The 23,467-nt window shown below is 39.9% G+C and overlaps 1 protein-coding gene across 1 annotated transcript in view; it reads right to left on the reverse strand.

Annotated features, from left to right (window-relative positions):
* GUCY1B1 (guanylate cyclase 1 soluble subunit beta 1) overlaps window positions 1–21,839 on the reverse strand; it is a 36,326-nt gene extending 14,487 nt beyond the window's left edge. Inside the window, exons 1-4 of the mRNA XM_045295797.1 lie at window positions 21,739–21,839; window positions 19,712–19,830; window positions 4,958–5,155; window positions 1,672–1,902 (exon numbers count right to left, since the gene is read on the reverse strand). Coding sequence (XP_045151732.1) covers window positions 1,672–1,902; window positions 4,958–5,155; window positions 19,712–19,804 — 522 coding nt within the window. The 5' untranslated portion in view covers window positions 19,805–19,830; window positions 21,739–21,839. The remainder of the gene's footprint in view (window positions 1–1,671; window positions 1,903–4,957; window positions 5,156–19,711; window positions 19,831–21,738) is intronic.
* Window positions 21,840–23,467: the final 1,628 nt, after the last annotated feature.

The raw sequence follows: 23,467 nt of genomic DNA on the forward strand, positions 1-23,467 counted from the left end.
AGTAGAATGGGTACCCCTTGTGGGTTTCCAAGGCTGTACATCTTTACTGGAGTAGAAAGCCTCATCTTTCTCCCTTGGCGCAGCTGGTGACTTCCAACTGCCTACTTTCCGGTTAGCAGCCCAATGCATAACCCACTATGCTACCAGGGCTACATATGTCAAATATCAGCCAGTGCAAAAAAGAAAAACATTTCGAGGAGTACCAGCTGCATTTTAAAATGCAGCATGATATGTGAAATGTCTAATATTTAAAATGACACAATACCAGCAAAACCTCTCCAAAATTTTTTTCACAAAAGAAATAATAATGCTGCTGTTTTTAGTCTCCCTTAATTGGCTCTCCCTCAGAATCACCTTTCGTATAACAGAATGGAATGTTCCCCAGTCCTACACCAGCCTTATAATTGTTGTTTGAGCCCATTGTGGCAGCTGCTGTGTTGATCCACCACATGCAGAGTTTCCTTTGCTTTCAATAGGGCTGTCAGATAACATAGCCTTTTCTAGCGATTCGTCTTTCCGGATGATTTTTCTGAGGTTAGCAAGTCAGTCTTGGGATCCTCGGTTCACATACATTGATGGCACTGACACAGGGTCCTCCTCTCCCACGTGTCAGGGTGTCAGAACCCGTGGGGAACAGGCAGAGGGAGGTGAAGTAACAGCTATACAAAGGGGGGGCAGAGCCAGGCAAGTGGCCCAGGCAGCACCCCCTTCTGCTGCCAGATGGACAGGTGTACGCCTGACTCCATCTGTGCTACCCGTGAATTTTAAAGTCTTTCCCATAAGCCAAGGACACCTTTAAAACATGCCATGACCACTCTAAAAGTCAGTAGATGAAATGAAAAAAGAAAAGAAAGGAATATAAAAAAAATTTTACACCGTGGCCTCAATAGTTCAAGTTGGACAATAAGTTTTCATCTTTACCCTAATAGTTATCTTCTAATCCTTTTCTTACTAGACCCTGATAGATTCTGTGTTATTCCATTCCGAGATTTTGTTTGTTTTCACTCCCATCTCTTCCCTGATAATGTTCATGATTAATGCTGGAAAGTATGTTCACCCAGAGAGAGGACATTTGTGGTTTAGTGGTAAAATTTTGTCTTCCTGTGAAAAATGCCCAATCAATGTACTGGATGAGCAGCACCATCAGCCTGTAGTGGCTCCCATGTTGGGATAAAGTTGAACAGGTGGCAGTGATATTTACAGACTAATGCAGACTAGAAAGGAATTTCTGGTGTCCTACTTGCAGCATTCAGCCAAGGAAAACCTTGCTGATCGTACCATCCATGCTCTTGTCCATAGGGACACCAGGAATCAGGGCCAGCTCAATGACTTTTAACAATAAAGATGTCCCATGAATATTTATTTACTCACTGACTAAATAAATGGGTGAAAGATGATTCTTGTTAGAAAGTTACTCATTGATTCATGAAAACAACTCCCACATAATTGTCCTGCTGTTCCCATAAGTGATAAAAACACAAAAAGAGTCCTAGGTTGAGTTGCCACATACTCAACTCCACCGACGTCACAGTTAAACAATGTCTGTTTATGAGTGCAGTACCGATTGTAACACAACACGTAGTTACGTGGATTGAAGGAATGGCCTGCCGTAACAATGATCTCTTTGTGGTCGCGTTTCTCAGGCCCCATGAAAGCACAATGCCATGGTACCTGTGGGAGCACTCTGTAGATGGCATTGCCACACTGGGTAACCACCAAGTCTCGGTCAAATACGATGTGAAAAGGGAAAGCTTTGCAGAAGGTAGACGGGCTGATGCGTGACTCCTGGGTCCCATTTTCCTCAAATCTGTCGAGATCTTCATAAAAATCCTCTTCTTTTGACTCTTTTTCTTCAATTAAAAATTGAGTATGATCACACTCTTCATTTCTTTGTTGAATCACCTACGTGTCAAAAGAGCGAAACAGTGTTATAGCTACTGGCAGTTCTGTTCAGTTGAAATACTTAACGTGCCTTAGAAACTGGAGATGAAAGTTGTGTTTGGGGGTTGGGTAACCAAAGTTTAATATGAATATGCAAATAATACACATGTCTACAGAATCTTCACGGCATAGTGAGTGCTGTGTCAGACTGGGAACCATGAAGCCAACAGTTGGAGCCCAGCGGCCAGGAAAAGGCGAGGCTGTCCACGACCCTAAAGACTTACCATGCAGAAACCAAAGGGGCAGTTACATTCTCCACACAGAGCTGGCTCAAAATGGAACTGACTGGAAGACATGGGGTGGTGGTGGATATGTATGACAGGTCTAGAATAGAAAAAGTCTCTGTACAGGGACTTACGAAATTTAAAGACAGTATTATAAATCCAGTGTCAAGTACTCACTAGTTTCAATAGCCTCTGTGGCAGAATTAGGAAAAGGTGACCCTTTTTATTGGTGGACTCCACCCCTCCAGCCAGGCGCACTCAGACAGTGAACACGCTACACAGCCGGACAGAGCAGAACATGGAATTCCAAAGAGGGACATCGTTTTTCAAAGGCTTTTTAAAAATCTATCAATTGGCAGGACTACAAGATTAAAATACTGAATTCAGTAAGACACCCAAAAAGAGGCAACTCAAACATCGCTAATGGAGAGTGTTTTGTCGAATCTATCTGAAGGATAATACATTCATTCTGAAAGTGCATTAACATTTCATCTATCCTGTATCTGGGGACTTATGCATGCTGTGGATGTTTTTCGTAGATTATTGCTTTGGGTTTCGATTTAGCCATGCTGCGCTCGAATCAGAAACATAGAAATTGCAGAAAAGAAGTATATTCTGGACTTGCGTGGAAGCTGTGGTTGTTTATTAGCACGGATAGTTTGGGACATTGCCGCATTAGCATATTCTATACAAAACTCCAGTGGCAGGTAACTCTATGATGCACTCACTTTGTACACTATTAAGGTTCTTTGGTGGCTTTTATTTATTCCAGAGTCCTAGTCCAGACTTCTGAAATATATACATATCTAAATTATATTTTTGTCCTCGCAAATTTTTTGAAAGGTCTTGTTTTAACCTCCAGAAATATCTTTATGTCAAAAAGGTTAACTGTAAGAAGGCCACAGCTACTAACTCTAACATATGAGAAATCTCGATCCGCACCTTGAAGCCCTAAAACCACAGAAAAATGAAAACGGGGTCAGAAAAAGCAGCTTAATCAAAGCAACAGCAGCAGCGAGGACATCATTAGTCATATTGGGAGTGCATATAATTAATTCTTTCAGTCAAAAGAGAAAGACAGCAAGATACTAATTTCAGGCTTGGTTGTTAGCTTGACTCTTTTGTTTTTTTCTCTGTGTGGCAGTTACATAATCTGTCAACTTGAGAAGGGGTGAAGTCTAGCCTGTCAATCTGGTCATAGTCAATGAGGCCTCTGTGTGGGTGTGGCCTTCTCCTGAGGATTCTGGGAACTCCTATCTTTCTCCCTGGAAGTGGGATGCACACACTCTATGCTTAGTCTTCCTGCTGACAAGGCACATGGAGCTGCGCTGATACAGTCAGAGCCCTGGAGCTGGAGGAGCCATGTGGAGACCCCTGCCAGCACTCAGATGCTTCCACTGCCACTGGATCCACAAGACTTTCCACCCATTTGCTTGTGATCTTCCTGCATGCTGCATCATTGCATGTGCTGCGTGAGTCTGAAGAGGAATTTGCAGACTAGTATCAGACATATGGGCTAATATCAGACTTATGGACTTGATCTGGACTGGGCTGGGAGGCTTTCTTAATGTAAAAATTGCTCTTTCATATAAAACTCTCTTTTACACACATATGAGTGTCTCTGGATTTGTTTCTCTAGTTAACCCAAATTAGAACACTATGAGACTATTGAGGAATCAACATTATTGTAGCAAATAGTTTAAATTACTTAAGTACAACAATGTAGGAGTTTGGTGATCTAATTATATATTAAAATGACAGCCTGAGTTTGCCACAAGATGGTGCATCCTATAATATACAATAGCATCCATGGAGAGCAATACTTTAATTTTGTTCTTTACGCCTCAGAGTGTGAGTCAGTGATCAGGAAAAAAATGTGAAAAAGAGCCACATTTTATCTTCATTCGGTTGCCATGGGAGGAATATTGCCCGATTCATTACCCTTGTGCATATGGCTCCTGCTAAATACGAGTTTTTACTTTTTAAGCAGACACATTGCCTGTCATTTTATAAATTAAACAAACACACACAAAAATGATTTTCTTTGTCTTAATAATATGTTTGCCTTTGAATAAGATATTTGAAGTCTGTTTATCTCTTTGGATTATAGGTGTTTACTCACAATTTTTATGATCTATTTAGAATGAATTTCTGTAGTTAGAATTAAATCAGATACGAGGCTTATTAAAAAAGACTTTGAAACATTACTATACCATCCCTGGGTGGGTTTTAAATGCCCATTTTTTGGTTAGCAAACCAGTGTTTAATCATTTGTGCCATACAGGATCTTCTGTATTATTATCAAGTACTAAAGATGGTTCCTTCTTCAAAGTAATCCTCATTTAAGAAAAGGCTTACAAAGTGAGGGATTTCAGTTGTTTGGGGAGACCGACTAAGAAATTCACAAAAAAACCTCAATCTGTAAAATACTGTCTTAAATTTTAGGTGCTTCTGATACACATTGTGGTCTTTTAATAACGTTCAAAGCAATAAAGGCAATAGCTCTAACCGTCACAACCCATCTTGCTTTCTAGCTGGTATGAGAGCTTACAGAGAATGCAGGCTCAAGTTTACAGCGACTAAGCAATGTACAATTAGGAAGAAAAATCAGTCACAATAAGGGGGAAAAGGCCGCATCATGCATTCCAAGCCAAATCGAGAAGATTTCTGGTGTTTCTACTTTTATGGCCTTTGTGTACCAGGTCCACTAGCAAAGATAACTAAAGACATATGAACAGACACTCTTTCTTCATAGTCTAAATATTCTGAGCACCTCCTGGGCGGATCATTACCTTCATGTCTATTTCAGTGCCATGTATCTGTTGAGCTACGGTTTTAATGATTCCAATGACTATATCCTGCAGCCCTTCTCTCTCTGAATAGTAGTGCAGAATAAGCCCTTTGCCCTTTTCCGCATCCGTGCATCGAAAGGAAGGCGCCCGCATCCCCGGGTAGATGGTGGCAAGGTGGTCGTGCAGCGCATCAAGGTTCTGCAAGGAAAAGGAAACAGTGATGCATGAAGAATGCTTCCACGCTGACAGCTGAATTCAGGAGAGCAAGATAGAGAAACAAGACTCAAATCTGAGCACTCTTTGACCAACCGATCACGTAAAATTAAAATATCTGCTTCACTGAGAGAAGAGTATCTGTAAGACAAGAACCATAGAGAAATCAAAACAAAAATGCATAATTAAGACAAACAGTTGTGGCTATTAATAGCTAATGCATCTTATAAAATGATAAGCACACAAACATGACACAAAAAGAATTCCCAAAGCAGAAAAATGAAACAGGGTTTTCCATAGCAAAGCCCAAAATACATGAGTATTTATAGGCCTTTGGGGCAGCTTTGTGTGCGTTTTGTAATAAACAATCTGAAAGGCCCCAAATGACCAAGTGACACATTAATTACAGTTTTGTTTACATTATAATCTTAAAATTAAATTATTAACTTTAAAATCCATGTCAAATTTATAAGCATATGAAAAGCATGTGATAGGATTTTGCAAAATAATATGAACTACAAGTCTTCCATTTCTTTATGTTCATTATACCATTGGTCTAGGAAAGCTTCGTGGCTACTTTTGAAACTCAGGATCTGAAAAGATTAATACATTTGTCAATTATTTTCTAATAGCCTTGAAAAACTTTAGAACATACCACATCTCTTTAGCATCCTGTACTTTTCCTAAATATACAAAACTGATTTAAGAATCACCTGAAGGATGAAAACTGTACTTTTTATTTGGTCCAATATGATTTTAAAATAACATTTAGTTCTCTGCGTGTGTGTGTGCTTGTGTTCTATATAACAACACAGACAGACATCGATAGCATAGTGTGTGATTTCAGTTCATAGTGCCTTTAGATTTGAATAGAACTGGGTTTAAATCCTAACAGTTATTTCCTAATAATGTAATCAATGTACCTAACTTTTGTAAAACTTTATTTCTTCTGATAAAACAGAGATCACACAAATAGTTTATACCAAGTATTTAGCACACGACAGGCATGGTAGATAAATAACAGCTCTTTCAAGATGTTCACATGCTGAGCACATAAAAAGCAGCTAACTGGGAGTTACTTGGTCAGAAATGTGGAAAAACAGTGGCTCTCTTTGCTGCTGATAATTAAAGCAGCTAACTGGGAGCTACTTGGTCAGAAATGTGGAAAAACAGTGGCTCTCTTTGCTGCTGATAATTAAAACGATCTCTCTGTCCCTGTGCATTTCTCAGACTGTAACTCTTTGCTGGAGTAGAAAGCCTCATCTTTCCCCCAGGAACGACTGGTGGTTTTCAACTGCTAAACCCAATGCGTAATCCACTACACAACCAGGACTCCTAATCAAACCATCTGAATTCTTAACAGTTGAGAACTGCCCCTGGCCACAGTGAGAGAGAGATGCGGTGCCAGAATACTAGAGAGACTGACAAAGAAACACGAATAAAGATACCGTGCCCTGCTATTGGTTCTAAAGTGTAGGGACGGAAGAAAAAAAGCTAATGACAGCCCCCAGCTGTCAACCAGCAAGGAAATGTAAACCTCAGTTACTTCATGACCACACAGAGTTGAACTGTGCCAACACCAGAGGAGCAAGAAAGCAAATTACACTACATAAAAGAACACTGCCCACTTGGTCCCTGATTAGAGCTCTCTGGCTGCTGTACTGGACTTTTGATCTAAATAATGTGCATCGTTTCTACCACTTAATGTGTGTGTAGTACTATGTTATGGAGGCAAGAAGAAACCAATACACCAAGCAATTTATTTACTCTACAAGCCCCAGAGATCCTAAAAGTACTTCATGTGGTTGAATAGACTGAGTGGTTCTTCCCAGGATAAATTCTCATGGGAATTCTTCCCTGAGAGAGGAAGCTCTGAGAAGTGCTCTTAACAACTGGTTTACATCAATTACACATCTACTCATGTTGAGAATCTGATGAGAGAGATCTTCAAAAGGAATTCTTTGTTGGAAATTTCCTAATATAGTTAGGCCTCGCTCACTGTGGCTCACTAAAACCAAAAGGAAACTTGAATCAAAGAGCTTGAAATTTATTCATTTTTCCGTTTCCTTTGAAAAATGTTAGGATATTTCATCGGTCGTTAGGTCCAGGGCCCTTTATACTTATCGATTGCATGTTGTATTATACTTCAAAGTTATCATTAGTACATTTCTTCATAAAGCCCAATGACTGTCACGAGACAAAGCAGTTAAGCATAACTCTGTGCACGTGGGGTGGCACAAATGGCAAAATATTCAGCTTTACTCAAGAGTTGGCAGTTCGAGTCCACCCAGAGAAACTCAGGAAGAAAGCCATTACTATCCACTTCCCAAAATATCAGCCATTGATAAGCTCATGGCACCCAGTTCTATTCTGACACACGGGTTGCAATCACTGACATCAACTCCAAGGTAACTAGTGTGGTGATGAGGTTACCCGCATCCCTCATGCCGAGGGAGGGCAAAGGGATGGACCCAGGTGACCCCAGAGAAGCATGATGAGTCACACAAATGCTGAGCCGTTGTATTGACATTAAGATCATCATTAAGATTAGTGCCTGTGAGTCAAGTATCACCCCATGTATATGTACATTTTCAAAACCACTTTAACGGAGGTGACCTCGCCCCAGCGGGGGTCAGTTTCTCTAGGTGGGAGGGAAGGGAGATCATTCAGCGGCTGTCATACAAAACTGTGCTGTGCTCGCCTCAAATCAACAGGCATTCCTACAGGAATTATACGCAAACCTTAGTAGAAATGCAAGACTGGGGGAGAGGGACATGGGTGGGTAAATCCGCTAAAGCAACCACCCTTTGAAAAAAAAGCAGATAGATGACTGTTATTCCAGTCATGGAATTGGCGGTCTTTGGATTTGGTTCATATCTCTTGTTTTTAGGGTGCCCCGTGAATGGTGGCCTGGAGCTACTACATATTTACCATATATACTCATGTATAAGCCGAGTTTTTCAGCACTTTTTAATTGCAGTTTTGGGGGTAAAATTAGGTGCCTCGGCTGATATTCGGTCGGCTTATACTTGAGTAGATACGGTACTGCTACAATGCTCTCCTTGCTTTATTATGGACCGGTATTAACACGGTAGGCATGACTATGCCTTTGTGAATGAGAGTTATTGAACTGTTCCCCTATCACCAACTCCCACTGTTCATGTAGTGGCCAGTCATTTCAGAGTTAATCTGTACAAGTCAAGGGCTCGTGTATTGTAGTCTGGAGCCGGGCTTCTTGCTGCTAGGTGCCGTCCAGTCAGTTCCAACCCATAGTGACCTTAGACTTGATGGACAACAGAAAGTGCTGAAACATTCTCACGATTGTTCCTATCCTTGATTACATTGCTGCAGCCACGGTGCTAATCGATTTTCTGGAGAGCCTTCCACTTTTTTGTTGCTCCTCTTTAGCAAACATGTCCTCCTCCAGGACCGGTCTCTCCTGACAACATGTCCAAAGCATGTAGACAGTCTCACTTCCTTGCCTCTGAGGAGCACTCTGGTGCTACTTGGTCTAAGACAGATAGGTTTGCCCTTTTAGAAGTCTGTAGTAATTTCAGTATTCTCCAGCCCCAGTGTTCTAAATTCTATACCACTGGCTCAATTAATGACACCATTAACAGAATTATCTTATGGCCTGGGAGGGGGGGGGAAGATGATTTATAATGTTTTATAACTTATTTTTTGTTTTATGTTTTATAATTTATTTATAATGTTGATGCATCCCTTCCTTGTGACCATTCTGTGAGGGGATGTCCTATTGTCTACAGATGGGTTTGGGGTCTCTGCTCCAACCCCCCTCATTCTCAACAATATTTTGGTGCTGTGTTTTGGGTCTTCTGATACCTGTTGCCTGATCCCATTGACACCTCATGATCCCATAGGCTGGTGGTGTACTTCTTCCATGTGGACTTGTTGCTTCTCTGCTATATGGCCGCTTAATTAACTTCAAGCCTTTAAGACCCCAGACACTGTATCTTTTGATAGCCTGGCACCATCAGCTTTCTTCACCACATTTGCTTATGCCCCCTTTTTGTCTTCAGCAATCTGTAGGGAGGGTGAGCATGCGGCTGCCTTTTCTATCAGAGAGAAAGCATTGTATTCTGCTATCTTGTTGACTGAGGTCTCTGTTTTGTTTGTTGTTGTTGTTAGTTTCTTTCTCATTTGTTTTTTGCTACCCATTGTTTTGTATGTTTTTCTGCATGTGAAATCCAGGATAGGTAATTCTATAGAGACTGTAACTGGATTAATAATTACCTAGGACATGACAAGGGAGGTCAGGAAAATAGGAGGCTAACACCAAAGAGTACAAGGAGAAAATGTTCTGAAATTGACAACTCTTCCAAATATAATCGAACAATTAATTGTGTGATATGTGAATTATATGCCAATAAAACTATTTTAAAATATTGGATACAAAAAGAGGCAAGATGTTCCTTTTATCTTCTGTGGTAACCAACTCTCCAGAGATTTTCTGTGCATTGAATGTCCATTTAATTAAATGGACAAGAACAACGCTTTCTGGGAGCATAAATATCACTTAACAGACAGAGTAAATATCACTTAACAGACTTAACAGACATTGATTTTCCTTAGATAGCTTCTAACATAAAAAACTCTCTTGGGATTTCTTCAGTTACAGCTTTCCCTACTTAGCTTTATTCTCTCCAAAGGAAAGTGGTTAGCACTGCCTATGAGAATGGAGTTCTCGATTTAAAATTAAACTATTTGCATTCTAGTACAGGCATATTGCTAATACACTTGACTTATTCATAGTCAGATCATGCAGCAACCTCAAAGGCGACACACACACACACACACACACACACTCTCAAAAGAGCAATGGGAAGAAATTATTCACATTTTATAATGCTGTTCCAGCTCAATAACTATCAACTTGACTGCGGCAGTGCATGCTAGATACTTGCAGTCACAGCTCGAATCTGGTCATCTGCTTTATTTTTAAATAGATCCATGCAAGCAGATAGAGAAAGGCTTCGCATGTCAAAAACAAAGCATACCTAAATAGGTATGAGAGCCAAAGAGATATAAAATGAATTCTTCACATATATAAGAAGTTTATGGGAAAATCCCATTAGCTTTTAATTTCATTTTTCCATGAACTTTTGAAGCCCCCTTGTATAGTAACACGAGTAGATTTCTAGGAAACAGTGAAGAAAATCGTAACTATTGTGACTTCATACTTAGTGATAGAAAATTAGAAGACAGGAAATGGATAAGGATTAGGTCCATTCATTTAATTCACCAGATTTGTTTTGAAAAGCCTGAGGTCTTAAAACTCATTTTCTCAATGTTCTAGTATCATTTCACTGTTGTGGTACCAACACAATGTCCTTCCTAATCAGGAATCCTGTGGTTGATACATTAGGCCAATCTTGCCACCTTATCATTAACAGATGAAAAATCAATTATGGTAACCCTGGAGACAGTGTAGCATTCCAAGTTTAGCAGACTCCACAGATTTAGAAAAAGAAAACGTTTATTATTTCTTTGAGAAAGACTTTAAATGTTCATAATGTTGACACCCTTGTCATGTTTGAAAAGAAGTAACTTTTTCTCTTTGTGATATGCTTGCCAAAAAATAAGCTCACACATAATTATGAAAGCAAGTCTCTAGATGTCAACTGCCTCATTCGTTCTTTGCCAGGCAGCTAATTAAAAATCCCTAAGCAGGTCAGCAGATAGACCTGGAACTATCCATTGTTTTTGTTTGTTTGTTTTCTTGTTTTCATTTTTCGTTTTCTTTTGCCCTATGTCTATCTACATAAGACAGACAGGATGAACTGATTCAAAAAACAACCCTTACGTGGTTCATTTCAATGTTATCGTAAGTCGTGCTTGACGGTCATGAGGAGAGCTTTCTGAGTCCCCCAGAGTCCTCATCCTAGCGGACGGGGAGAAGACAGTCATCGCTGTTACTTAGAGGTTAGAGCTGCAAGAGATTTTAAAAATCTATCACAAGGGACACAGGATGGAAAGTGGGTTTTGCCTCATTTTATTCTTATTTTCATATCTCCCCATAAAGGACCAATATTTCTTTTCTGAGAATCATATAGGATGAAGAATACTTTGTCAACCTTTAAAGTGAAATGTAATTTTAGAACTGGGACATTAAAAAAACCAACACAAGCAGAATGGTGTGGTTGGCCACACATTGGGCTGTCAGCCTCCAGGTCAGCATTGGCATCCATGGCGGCCCCCAGGCGAAAGGCTTGTCTTCTACTCTCACAAATAGTGGCGCATCTCGGAACCCCACACGGCAGCAGTTCTGTCCTGCCCAGTTCTCCCGAGTTGGAGCCAACTAGATGGCAATGAGTTTAATTTTGGTTTGATACAGTAAATAAGAGCCCTGGTGGCGCTGTCAAGTAAGCATTGAACTGCTAACCACAAAGGTCAAAGCCACAAGAGGCCGGTGAGCAATATGCTCCTGTAAAGATCTACAGCCTCAGAAATCCTATGCAGACTCTCTGAGTCAGAACTGATTCAGTAACAGAGACTTGCCGGTGGTGTTTACAGTAAATAAAGTGCAATGCCAAGTGGAAAGGTACTAGGAAGCTCTCAAGTCAGGCTCTGCACAACACTGAGACGGGGCGACTAGGAAGTGTCTCATTGGAATTGTTTGAGAGCTAGGTTTCCAACAGAAAAGATGCAGAGAATCTTCGCTCTCGCTCAACACACACGCACACAATCATCTAATGCACTGCCATCGAGTTGATGTGGACTGACAACCACCGTGTGGGACAGGGCGAGCTGACCCTGTGAGTTTCTGAGACTGCAAAGCCCTGCCTTTCTCCTGAGGCTGGTGACTTCAAATTGCTGCCTTTGCGGATCACCGCCAAAAGTGTATCCATCAGTCCCCAGGACAACGTTTAATGATCTAAAGCATGATTTAAAATCACATTGTGCAGTACAACCAACATTATTTTAACTGGGGGTATTTTTACAACTACAGATGCATCATTACAATCTGCTCAAAAGAAATATTTCAATTTAGAATAAAAAGCAAATAGTCATAGAAAGACTTGCCTGTGTCGTACAGTCAATGATTTTAAACTCATTTTTTAAAAGAGTCCAGCCTACATCATATTACACTTGATAATTAGTCAATATTGTATAAGCTTGTGAAATATCAATAATTAAAAGATAAGACAATGGTCTGATTCTACAATGCTTATCTCCCTTTAAATAGTCTTTTTAAAAATCAATTTCCCCTTGTCAATTTAAAAAATTCAGGTTATACAAAGTGAAATTTTAGATACTCAGAAAGCATTTCCTCTTGAAACTCAAAAGTTTAGAAAATAAAATAAATAGTGCCTTTTCCTCTAAGAACTATCATAAATAATTATGGAAAGTGTTAAGGCTTTACAGCTGCTCAGGAAAATCTTCACATCACCTAAAATAACACTTTGCATTAAGCATTAAGTCACTCATCAATCTCAGCTTCCTCCCAGTGCACTGGCCAAATGGCAAGCTTGTGTTTTATAATTCAAAGCCTAGTGCTGACAGGAACTGAAGAACATCCCACTGTATGATGAACAGGAGCACTAACAGAGAAGCTGTCAAATATACAGGAAAAATGAAGGTGTGAAATGTCCACACCTCGAGACTAGTAGAAGAACCCAGGGTCCCCAGCAGGCAATGACCGAAGGATTTGTTATTTAGCTGAGGTTTTCCTACGTATTTCAATAGGCCACAATTGCATTTCTCATGAGCGTCTATGATTGTATATTCCCCTCCTATTTTTCTATATGAAACCAGGCAGTCTTTGATTCTTATCAAAAGGTCATGTGAGATTATTGGAGAGGTAACAAATATATGAGTTAATAATAATGCATATCCGACTAAAGGAACAGGGGATAGAACATTCAGGAGGATCCCCATTCGAATCATCAAAAATTAAGGAAAGAGAATATATTGATGGTCTGCTAGATATTTTCCAGATTATTTAGATTGTATATCTGCATCACAGTGTCCCAGAGCAGAGTTAAATCTCTGTACTTACTCTGTTTTGAATTGATTTACAGTCCACCCACCCCCCAAGGTCATTAGCTCATCTATTTTAAGCATGCCCTACTCAAAAGCTTCCGACTCACCACACTCATGTGTGCCCAAGGGTAAAAGATATACAGACCAGTGATCCCATTATCGATTGTTATGTAACAAGCCAACCCCCCACACGTATTCACTTATGGCAATCATTTAGTATCATTTTATAATTTGGCTGACAGAGCTCACTGGACAACTGCTTTTGCATGGAATCAGATAAAAGATGGGCTGTATCCATTTAAAGGTTTTACCAGGTCAATTTTCTGTGATTGATCACTCAAAAGCTGGGTTGCCAGAGGTAGCATCAGCACAACAATTCTTTCTACCCAGGTAGACGCTTCAGCATAAATAAAAAACAAATCCTCACAACTGATTCCATAAGCAACACTGTGATAAAGAGAGACAAGACTGGAGTTATCAGGAACTTCATTTCACTTGGATTGACAATCAACAGTCCTGTACCCTGCAGTCAACAAAGCGAAGGATGTATTGCACTGGGCAAAACTGCTGCAAATGTGTGGAAAGGCAAAGTTGTCATGCAGAGGACTTTCAATTGCCTCCTATGAATGTGAAAACCAGACAATGAATAAAGATGACCAAAAAAGAATTTGGTGCCTTTAAATTAATGTCTTGGCAAAAAACACTTACTATCCCATGGGCTGTCAGAAGAACACACAAGTCTGTGTTGGAGGAAATCTAGCCTGAAAACTCACTTTCAAGCCTTTGTCTTGTACCCCTTGCACACGTGACCAGGAGTGATTGTGCCCGGAGGAGGGCATCATGCTCGACACAGCACGGGCAGTGACACCTGGGAACGTCCGCAGTGAGACAGGGGCTCAGTGGGTGCAACAAGGGACTCAAACACAGCAGTGACTGTGAGGAGGGTGGAAGACTGGGCAGGTTTGTTTGATTGTAACAGAGTTGCTAAGAATCTGAATGGTTTCCATGACACCTAAGGACAAAAACAGACACCAAAGAATTCTTAGAAAAATTATTCTCAGAAATTTCAAACTATTGCTTCCGGCCTATTCCATTGGTCAGAAACCTTACAAATACCAGCGTAAATTCATGGGAAAAGGAAGCCCACCTCTTGAGGGGGAGTGATGACATATATAAAAGGGCATTTTACACACTGTCACAAATATTTTAGTAAAATGAAATCACTATAAATGCAACAAGACATTGAAAAGTAGAGCTAAGAGGCATTAAGTAAATACCATCAAACTGAAATTTCCCACCAGTAGTTTTCCCTGTACCGTATGCAATAGTTTAATGATGATATGGAATCACATGTTATTCTTAGTTTAAGAATAAGAAAGTGAAAAGCAGAGAGTTTGTTGAAGAATATCTTCTCATTAAGACACTGTATCTACTTAAAAAAATGTACAAAATCCCAAAATAAAAGTAAAATGTTTACTTTTCATATATTTTTGTTAACTTGTGGTTTCAGTTACAAACCAACCCCAAATTATCATAAATTCCAAGTAATTCATTATTTAAATCCACATTTCACAACTTGTTGCTTCACACCAGACTTAGTAAACGCCGGCCAATTTAAAGTTACTTAGCTCACTTTAGAACACTCTAAAGTTGCAGAGAAGATTCTTCTAGAAATACTCATTTTTCTTGGTTTATCTATTTTCTTGTTTTATTTCATTCACTTAGGATTTTTAGCTGTTTTTGAAAGTTTCAAGGAGGCTTTGAAGTAAGCATTTGATAGACTTTTAAAGTTAAATTTTCAAATAGAAGAGAGGTTGGATGAAGAGGGTCATGAATGTGATATTGGTAGCAATGTCTTTAAAAGTTTGATGCATGTTTGGTCCGTTATCTTATTTGACCCGTCAAAAGGAAAGATAAAATTCACTTGAGAAGATATATTTTTCTGGAACTAAACTATAGATACTATTTATCCAATGGCTTCCAGTAGATTCTGACTCAGAAGACAGAGTTCAACTGCCCGGTTGGTCTTTCACCATGTTCAATCTTTACGTGAGCCTATACCCTTTATGCAGTAGCAGTTGACTGTGTGGATCATAAGAACCTATGGGCAGACTGAAGGAGAATGGGAATTTCAGAACGCTCCATTGGGTTCATGGGGAACTTGTACATGGGCCAAGAGACAGCTGTGCGAACACAACAATGCAATACTGCATGGTTTAAAATCAGGAAACGTATGCACAGGGCTGTATCCTTTCACCATATTTATTTAATCGGCCTGCTGCTGGATTATATGAAGAAGGACAATAGCTCAAGATTTCAGGAAGGTTTTGAACAACCTGCCGTACACAGATGACACAACTCAGTTTACTGAAAATGAGGACTTGAAGCATTTGCTAGCGAAGATCAAGGATTTCGGGCTTTAGTAAAGATTACAACTCAATATCAAGAAAATAAAAATCCTCACAACTGGACCAATAGGTAGTATGATAAAAGGAGAAAAGCTCAAAGTTGTCAAGGAATTCCTCTTGCGTGGATCCATAATCAAGGCTCGTGGGAGCAGCACAAGGGTTCAAACGACTCATTGCCACAGAAAACACATGGTTTCCAAAAGCAAGGACATTACTTTGAGGATTAACGTGCACCTGACCCAAGCCATGTTATCTTCCATGGACTCATACGCATGTGACGGGACCTTAAATAAGGAAGACCAAAGAAGAGCTGATGCATTTGTATGACGGTGCTGACAAAGAATCTGGGAAGTACCATGGCCCAACAACAGAACAAACAAATCTATCTTGGAAGAAGGGCTGTCTAAATGGTGAGACTCTGGTTTGCAGAAGGCGATGATGACAGTGGGAGCCCAGGACGTGGTGGGGGGAACAACATAGGAAGTAAGCCTCTGGTGAACTCCCTCTATGCACAATTGAGGGATGGGAGGAAAGTGGTTCCTAAGCAGAGTGCACTGGAGGGATGAGTATAGATGATCAAAAGTATAAATCCGACTTGAACACTAAAACTGTCCGTTGATCCCCACTCTCAGGCATGCTAGACCGGATCTGGTTTTCAAAATTTTCTGTATTTTTGTTTTGTTTGTTCATATTAGGTGTATCTCAGAGGTGTAATGTCATTGAGGGGTACCCTCTTGAAGTTGTGCTATATGTTTTTCTGTTTTGTTGTATGGAAACCAGGACTGACGAATCTATCAGGGCAGCAAGTGGAAGAAGGGTTTCCTGGGGAGGAGTAACCGTGGTGGTAGCGGCGGAGGGAGTAAAAGGGAGACAATATCAAGGAGTCCAGGAAGAAAAGCAGTGTTTGGAAACTGTGGTAGCAATTGTACAATTCTGCTTGACATGATTGAACTATGGAATGATATGCTATATGTATTAATTTCCAACTGATAATAGATTTTAAAAATAACCTGAAAACTAACTAACTAAAATAAATGATGTTCTGCTTAGCTTGGCTGAAGAGAGGAGCGTGAGGGATGGGAATGAGAAATAAGCACTTTCAATTATTTAAAATATTTTTAATAATTTTCAGTATACAAGCTGAGGGTTTTCAACAAGAAAATAATATGATGAGGTATGTTTATAAAAGAGGCACTAAAATTTTAAAACAGTAACAGATTGGAGACATCATGAAGGAAGACAAGGAAACATTCAACCTCTAGATCATTATAAACATTCCCAGGAAAGTGGAACAGGAAATGGGTGATAGTATCTAAGTCTTCCAAGTTTGGTATTTAAGAAATGGAGCACAAAGGATTAGGTAAGTAATTAGATAGAACACAGTCAAGAAAGACCTTCATACCAAAGGGAGCAGACTGTGGAGGGGCGGGCCACGGAGGGAAGATGAACAGTAGACTAGAGAGTCAACATGTATGAACTTGGGTGAAGTAGTCGACAGTAATCCACAGGGAAGCAGGTAAGGCAAGCTATGGGGATGGGAGGGAGTTGAAAGCAGGTTAAACTGCTGACTTCAAATTGTATTTTCTGAAATGTAAACCCCCACCTAATTCACAATAAAAAATATTTTTCTGAAATAAAGGGAGAACCCGTCACAAGGTAGGATACATAGCAACCTCCCACCCCTCTTCCCGAGGGGGATGAGTAACAAAAATGTGAATGAAGGGGGAAAACAGACAGTGTAAGACATAATTTATAATAATAATATATAATCGATCAAGGATTCACAAGGATGGGAGGGTGGCGGGGGGAGGGGATAAAAGAGGAGCTGAAACCAAGGGCTCAAATAGAAAGAAAATGTTTTGGAAATGTTGATGGCAACACAAGTGTGCTTAATACGACTGAATCATGGATTGTTATAAGATGTGTAAAAGCCCTCCAATAAAATGATTAATAAATAAAATAAAATAATTGGGAAGAAACAGGCAGTTAAAGAGAAAGAAAGGTTACAAAGTTGTTTTAAAATAAAGTCTACTTAATTTTACTCTTTAATATGTGATGACATTTACCATAAGTAGTGTCTTATTCATGTAAGTAAAAAACCATTTTGCCAGTGGCCTGGGCCATTAAAAAAAGGACATTGCTTGCTTATTTTATACTCACTTACACAGAAGACATCCACTTAATTACTATGCAAGTAACCAAACCAGAATATCAATTTTATAGAAAAGCAACATTGCACATATTCAGTTTGCAATTATGATAGGCAATTTCAAAAAATAAAAACACTAAAAAAGTAGATCAAAGTGTATAATATTGATAAACCCATATAACATTCTAATTTTTTAGCTTATGGGGAAAAATGCAGTGTGCTTAAAACACAGATCAACTAAAGCTGCCTATTGACTTTGACAAAACAAAAATACATTTCCAACTATTTGAAACACTATTGTCCATCCAACCTAAAGCTGAACCAATAAATCAGCGATTATTGAGACAAGACCTTTGTAATGCAAATTTTTTCTACTTGTTATATTTTAAAAGGAAGAAGAAGTGCATAGAAGAAATATTCATATTTATTGTCGCCTCATCTATCAAAAATGTTAACATTTCAGCACATAATTACAAAAATGACTGATTTGAGCCATTCTGTATCTTTTTTTCTGTACTTCCTTGTTGAAACCTGCTGTGTATTTACACTGATAGCACATGTGGCCCGTCGTTCTCCTACCGGGCAGGTCAGCGCTGGAGAACCCGAAAGAAATACCCAGAGAGGTTTTGCTCTCTAACAGGGGTATCAGATGATGCCAGTGGCTACATGTGAAAAACTTCTTGAATCTTGTGCGTAGTACCAATTGAGGCAGAGAATGAAAATCACGAGAGAGTATCTGAAAGTTGAAGTTCTGATAACAGGAATCAACCGAACAGCATGAAAACGGGGCACACGGATTCAAAATTCCAAACGTGATTTTCAATCATCCACGTGGGCGGTTGCTGCTCGGTGCTCTGGAGTCAGTCCTGGCTCTGGGAGACCCTGTGACCACAGCCTGCTCCTCCCCATTCCTCCAGAGCCATTTGTTAATTGCTCATTGAAATAGCTCCTAGCAGCTATTTCATCTCGCAGCTTTTTGTTTTACACCAGTAGCTTGGTCAATCCACGTCAGGGAACCGCAAATCAGTTTCCATAGTGATTTAATGCTGTCTTCAGTTTATAAGAAAAAGGTTCCTATGTAAACAGCAGACATTTTGATTAAACACTCAAGTTCTTATTTTGACTGTTAAATCAATAACGGAGCTGGATTGAAAGTAGTTTACATTCCCTCAAAACCGGGCTTCGGTTCAGCTGGTGTTACCCTGACATCATTTTCCAACAAGAGCTGGCTGCTGCCAGCAGCCAGTTTAGAATTATCCACTGCAAATAACCACATAACTTTCCGTGTTAACACATTTCAAGGAGAGGGTCTGACAAATGCCAATGCTTAAAATAGGACAGTCCATCCAGAAATAGGCTCTCATCTCCTGTGTCATTTACCAGTCCAGGGGGTCAGAGAAAGGCTGTGGGCTTGGGCTTCACCTGAAACTCACTTTGGAAGGTTTCCCGCTGTCCTTTCTAGAATAGACGAATTAACCTGTACCTCCAGGCAACCGTTCTCGAATCTGTTTGGGTAGTACAGCACCTGAAAGCCATTGTGTTCTCTCTTACACAAGCTTCTCGTAACTCAGTGCCACGGAGTCCATTCTGGTAAATGCTGGTAGTCAGCCTGTACAAACTGGGAATGCGTGCATCACAAATGAAAAATAAGACTATTGTATGTCTCAAACCAGAAATCACAACTCTCAGGATGCATAACCGTAAAAGAAAAACAGACGAACAAGTTGCAACGGGCCATGTTGTCTTTCTCCTAGAACATTAATTTTAAGCTTGTGTATTCAGTGTCAGCCTGCAAAAATAAAATACTAGCGATCAAGTCCTTCCAAATAATTATTATTTCCTGTGAATTATACAAATATCACCAACAGTTCAGGTCATCAGCCAAACACTCTTTTCCAGCTGGCTGAACAGCAGTATTTTAGAGCCTATATTTAAATGTTACCAACTCAGAACTTTTACCTGTAGGACTTGATTCCTTACCTGTAGAAATTCTCGGACATTAGATCCCAGGACACGTAAGATTGTATCATAGCCAGATTCTTGACAAAAGACAAAAAACATCTTCCCGAACATTTGGAGGATTTCTCCAGCATTGAGATCTATTTTATAAATTTGAGAGAAAAGCATATTATAGAGACTATTGTCAATGAGAAGAATAAAATTAGGTTCATTCAAATAACTAAAACTCCCAATCTTTGTTGCTCATGGCATGGGTCGCATGGGACAGTGCGAAGCAATGAAGCAGGAAAAGATAACATCCAGGTTAACAGGACAAATTTGTACCCAGAAGAAAGCAATCCGTTTCTCAGTTGACAAGAGAAACCACTTAACTGGTTTTGAGTTTTCTAAAATATATATATTTCAGTATATTATTAAAAAAGCGAAAGGTATTTTTTAAGTCATACAAAGTACACATGACTGTTAACCCATTGTGGTGGTTACATAATTTCATGCCAACTTGATAAATAAGTGTGGTTGTGGAGTTTAGCCTGTGAATGTGGTCACAGCCTGAGGATGACTCCGTGTGAGTGCAGCCTTCTCATGAGGACTCTGACAATTTCTCTCCTTCTCCCTGGAGGCAGACCACACACTCTCTATGCTTCATCTTCCTGTGGAGGAGCCGCTCAGAGAGCTGGAGGAGCCACGTGGAGACCCACACCAGTGCTGAGATGCTTCCACTGCCACTGGATCTACAAGACTTCCCACCCACTGGCCTGTGGTCTTCCTTCGTTCAGCATGTGCTGCGTGAGTCTGAAAGGAGTTTATGGACTTATATCAGAAATAGGGGCTAATATCGGACTTACAGACTTGATCTGACTGGGCTGGGATGTTTTCTCAATATAAAATTGCTCTTTGATATAAATCTCTGTCTTACACACAAACGAGTGTCTCTGGATTTGTTTCTCTAGTCAACCCAGACTATCACGTATATTCATACATCTATCTTCTTATTTTTCCTCTATAAAAATATGTGTACTGAATATTTGGTAGCATGTGGTTTGTACTATAATAGTCTATTTTGTTCTTAATGCCTTCTGAATAATATTTCCAAAAATGATTAACTGTGTTCCATAACATCTACTTTAGTCATTCCATCATTCAGCTTATGAATGTGACAACTTATTTAAATAATACACTACTTAAAATGTGAGCTTTGCTAATGTCTGATAATATAGTAACGCTGTCCTAAACACACTTACACATTCAGCTTAAAGCAAAGAAATCTAATGATTCATAGAATTCAGGTTGCCAAATTATTCTCAAAAAGAGAATCTTAATTTACCATGAGCATAAAAGCTAGATTTCCCCTTTTGTTCCACCCTTAACGGTATTAGACATATCATTCAAAACCTGCCAAACGTTATCTCAATGTTCTTTGAATTTTTATTATTAATGAAGCGGAATATTTTTCTTCTTATTAGCCATATCCTATTTTTTTGAATTCTTATATTCCATTATGAGCATATTTACTTCTCCAGTTATATTTGTCAAAGTTAAAAACCTGCCTTTTGTAGTCCAGCTTCAGACTGCTTATAAAGTAAGTGCTATGGGATCAGTTTCAGCAGCGTTTTTAGAGCTTTCGCTCCTTTAAGTCTTTGAACTTGGCCTTCCTTCTTCAGCATGAACGCTAGCTGACGTAGATCTCAATTTCCTGTGGTCTCGACCAATAGCTAATAAAACCGTGGCTGCCAAAGAGATTGGAGTAATATTCTGTGCCTACCACCTTTACGTAATCACTGAATTTTTGACACTGGGATGATAGTTAGTGCATTAAATATCAATAATTATTTTTGTTCTCTAATAATGGGCTGCTTCCTGTAAGGAAAGAGAAAAGAGCCTGCTTTCCCTGAGAGCTTACAAGGAATAGAACTCAGCCTCGTCCGAATATAACCCTGGAGGTGGGTGAACTCCTGAACATGACTGTGAACACCCACCCTACACATCATACCCATGACCTGGAGCCATGCATGCTGTGGGCCACAGAAGGGAAGTCAAGGTCCACTTACTGAGAACTTTGCTTGCTGCGGCCACCAGATCGTACGTTTTGGAATCGTCATATATTATTCGGACAAGAAACTGTCCTTCTTCGTCTAACTGAGCCTCTTTCCTGGAAAACAAAAATGAGAGACCCTGGGAGAAACTGTTGAAATAAACCAATAGATAGTTACGATTGCTACTTTCACTACATGTCTAAACAATGCTTTTATATATGAAATATAAGTTTTGCTTTTGGGAAATTTGTTTAGACTAGCATCCGAAACAAAACAAATGCACTGCACCGAGTCAATTGTGAGTCACAGCAACACTATAGGATAGGGTAGAAGAGAGCTTCCCCTGTGGGTTTTTTAGACTGTAACGCTTTATGAGAGCAGAATTTCTCCTTGTGGTTAGCTAGCTGCCCAACACATTACCCACTATGCCATCAGGGCTCTATCAACATCATGTACCTAAAATATGTAGTGATGAAGAGGAAATTTAAGTCACACCACCCTCACTCAAAGCTAAAATGATAGATTTAAGTATGTTTTATCAAGATGCAGACACCGTTAATAAAATCTTACTTATACAACAAACAGTCTTTGAACTAACTACAAGCTTTTCTTTCTTGTTGCATTTTGTCATTGACTTGTTGTTGTTGTTTTGTTTTATTTTGCTGCTTGGTTTTGCTCTGTCTTGTTTTTGCACATGTTATTATTTCCACAGGTCAGTCAAAATAAGAGGCTGGATGAACAATCTGGAGGAGAAAACAATGGGACCGACTGTCCCACGGTGACATGGGAGAGTAGGAGGTGAGGGGAAAGGTAGTGGTGTTAACAAACCCAGGGACAACGGAACAACAAGTGATCCAAATCGGTAGTGAGGAGGGTGTAGGAGGCCTGGTAGGGCGTGATCAAGGGTAATGTAACTAAGAGGAATTACTGAAACCCAAATGAAGACTGAGCATGATAGTGGGACAAGAGGAAAGTCAGAGGATATAGAGGAAAGATCTAGGAGGCAAAGGGCATTTATAGAGGTCTAAATGAAGGCATGTACATACGGTATGCAAATATATTTATATATGAGGACAGTAGCGGATGGACATTGGGCCTCCACTGAAGTACTCCCTCAGTGCAAGAATACTTTGTTGTATTAAACTGCCATTCTATGATGCTCACCTTCCCGAAGCGATCGCTGAAGACAAAGCAGTTGCATAAGCAAATGTGGTGAAGAAAGCTGATGGTGCCCAGCTATCAAAAGGTTTAGCATCTAGGGTCTTAAAGGCTTGAAGGTAAACAAGCGGCCATCTAGCTCAGAAGCAACAAAGCCCACATGGAAGAAGTACACCAGCCTGTGCAATTACGAAGTGTCGAAGGGATCAGGTATCAGGCATCATGAGAACAAAAAATCATATCATAGTGAATGAGTGGGGGAGTGCGGAGTGGAGACCCAAAGCCCATTTGTAGGCCACTGGACATCTCCTAACAGAAGGGTCTCAGGGAGGAGACGAGCTAGTCAGGGTGCGATGTAGCAACGATGAAACATACAACTCTCCTCTAGTTCCTAAATGCTTCCTCCTCCCCAACTATCATGATCCCAATTCTAACTTAGAAATCTGGCTAGACCAGAGGATGTACACTGGTACTAGTACCAGCAGACAGGAACTGGAAATCCAGGGAATCCAGGGAGGATGATCCCTTCAGGACCAGTGGCGAGAGTGGTGGTACCGGGAGGGTGAAGGAAGGGTGGGTTGGAAAG

The sequence above is a fragment of the Echinops telfairi genome, unplaced genomic scaffold (assembly GCF_000313985.2).
Source record: "Echinops telfairi isolate 266 unplaced genomic scaffold, ASM31398v2 ScPeMD7_5868;HRSCAF=6743_1, whole genome shotgun sequence".
NCBI lineage: Eukaryota > Metazoa > Chordata > Mammalia > Afrosoricida > Tenrecidae > Echinops > Echinops telfairi.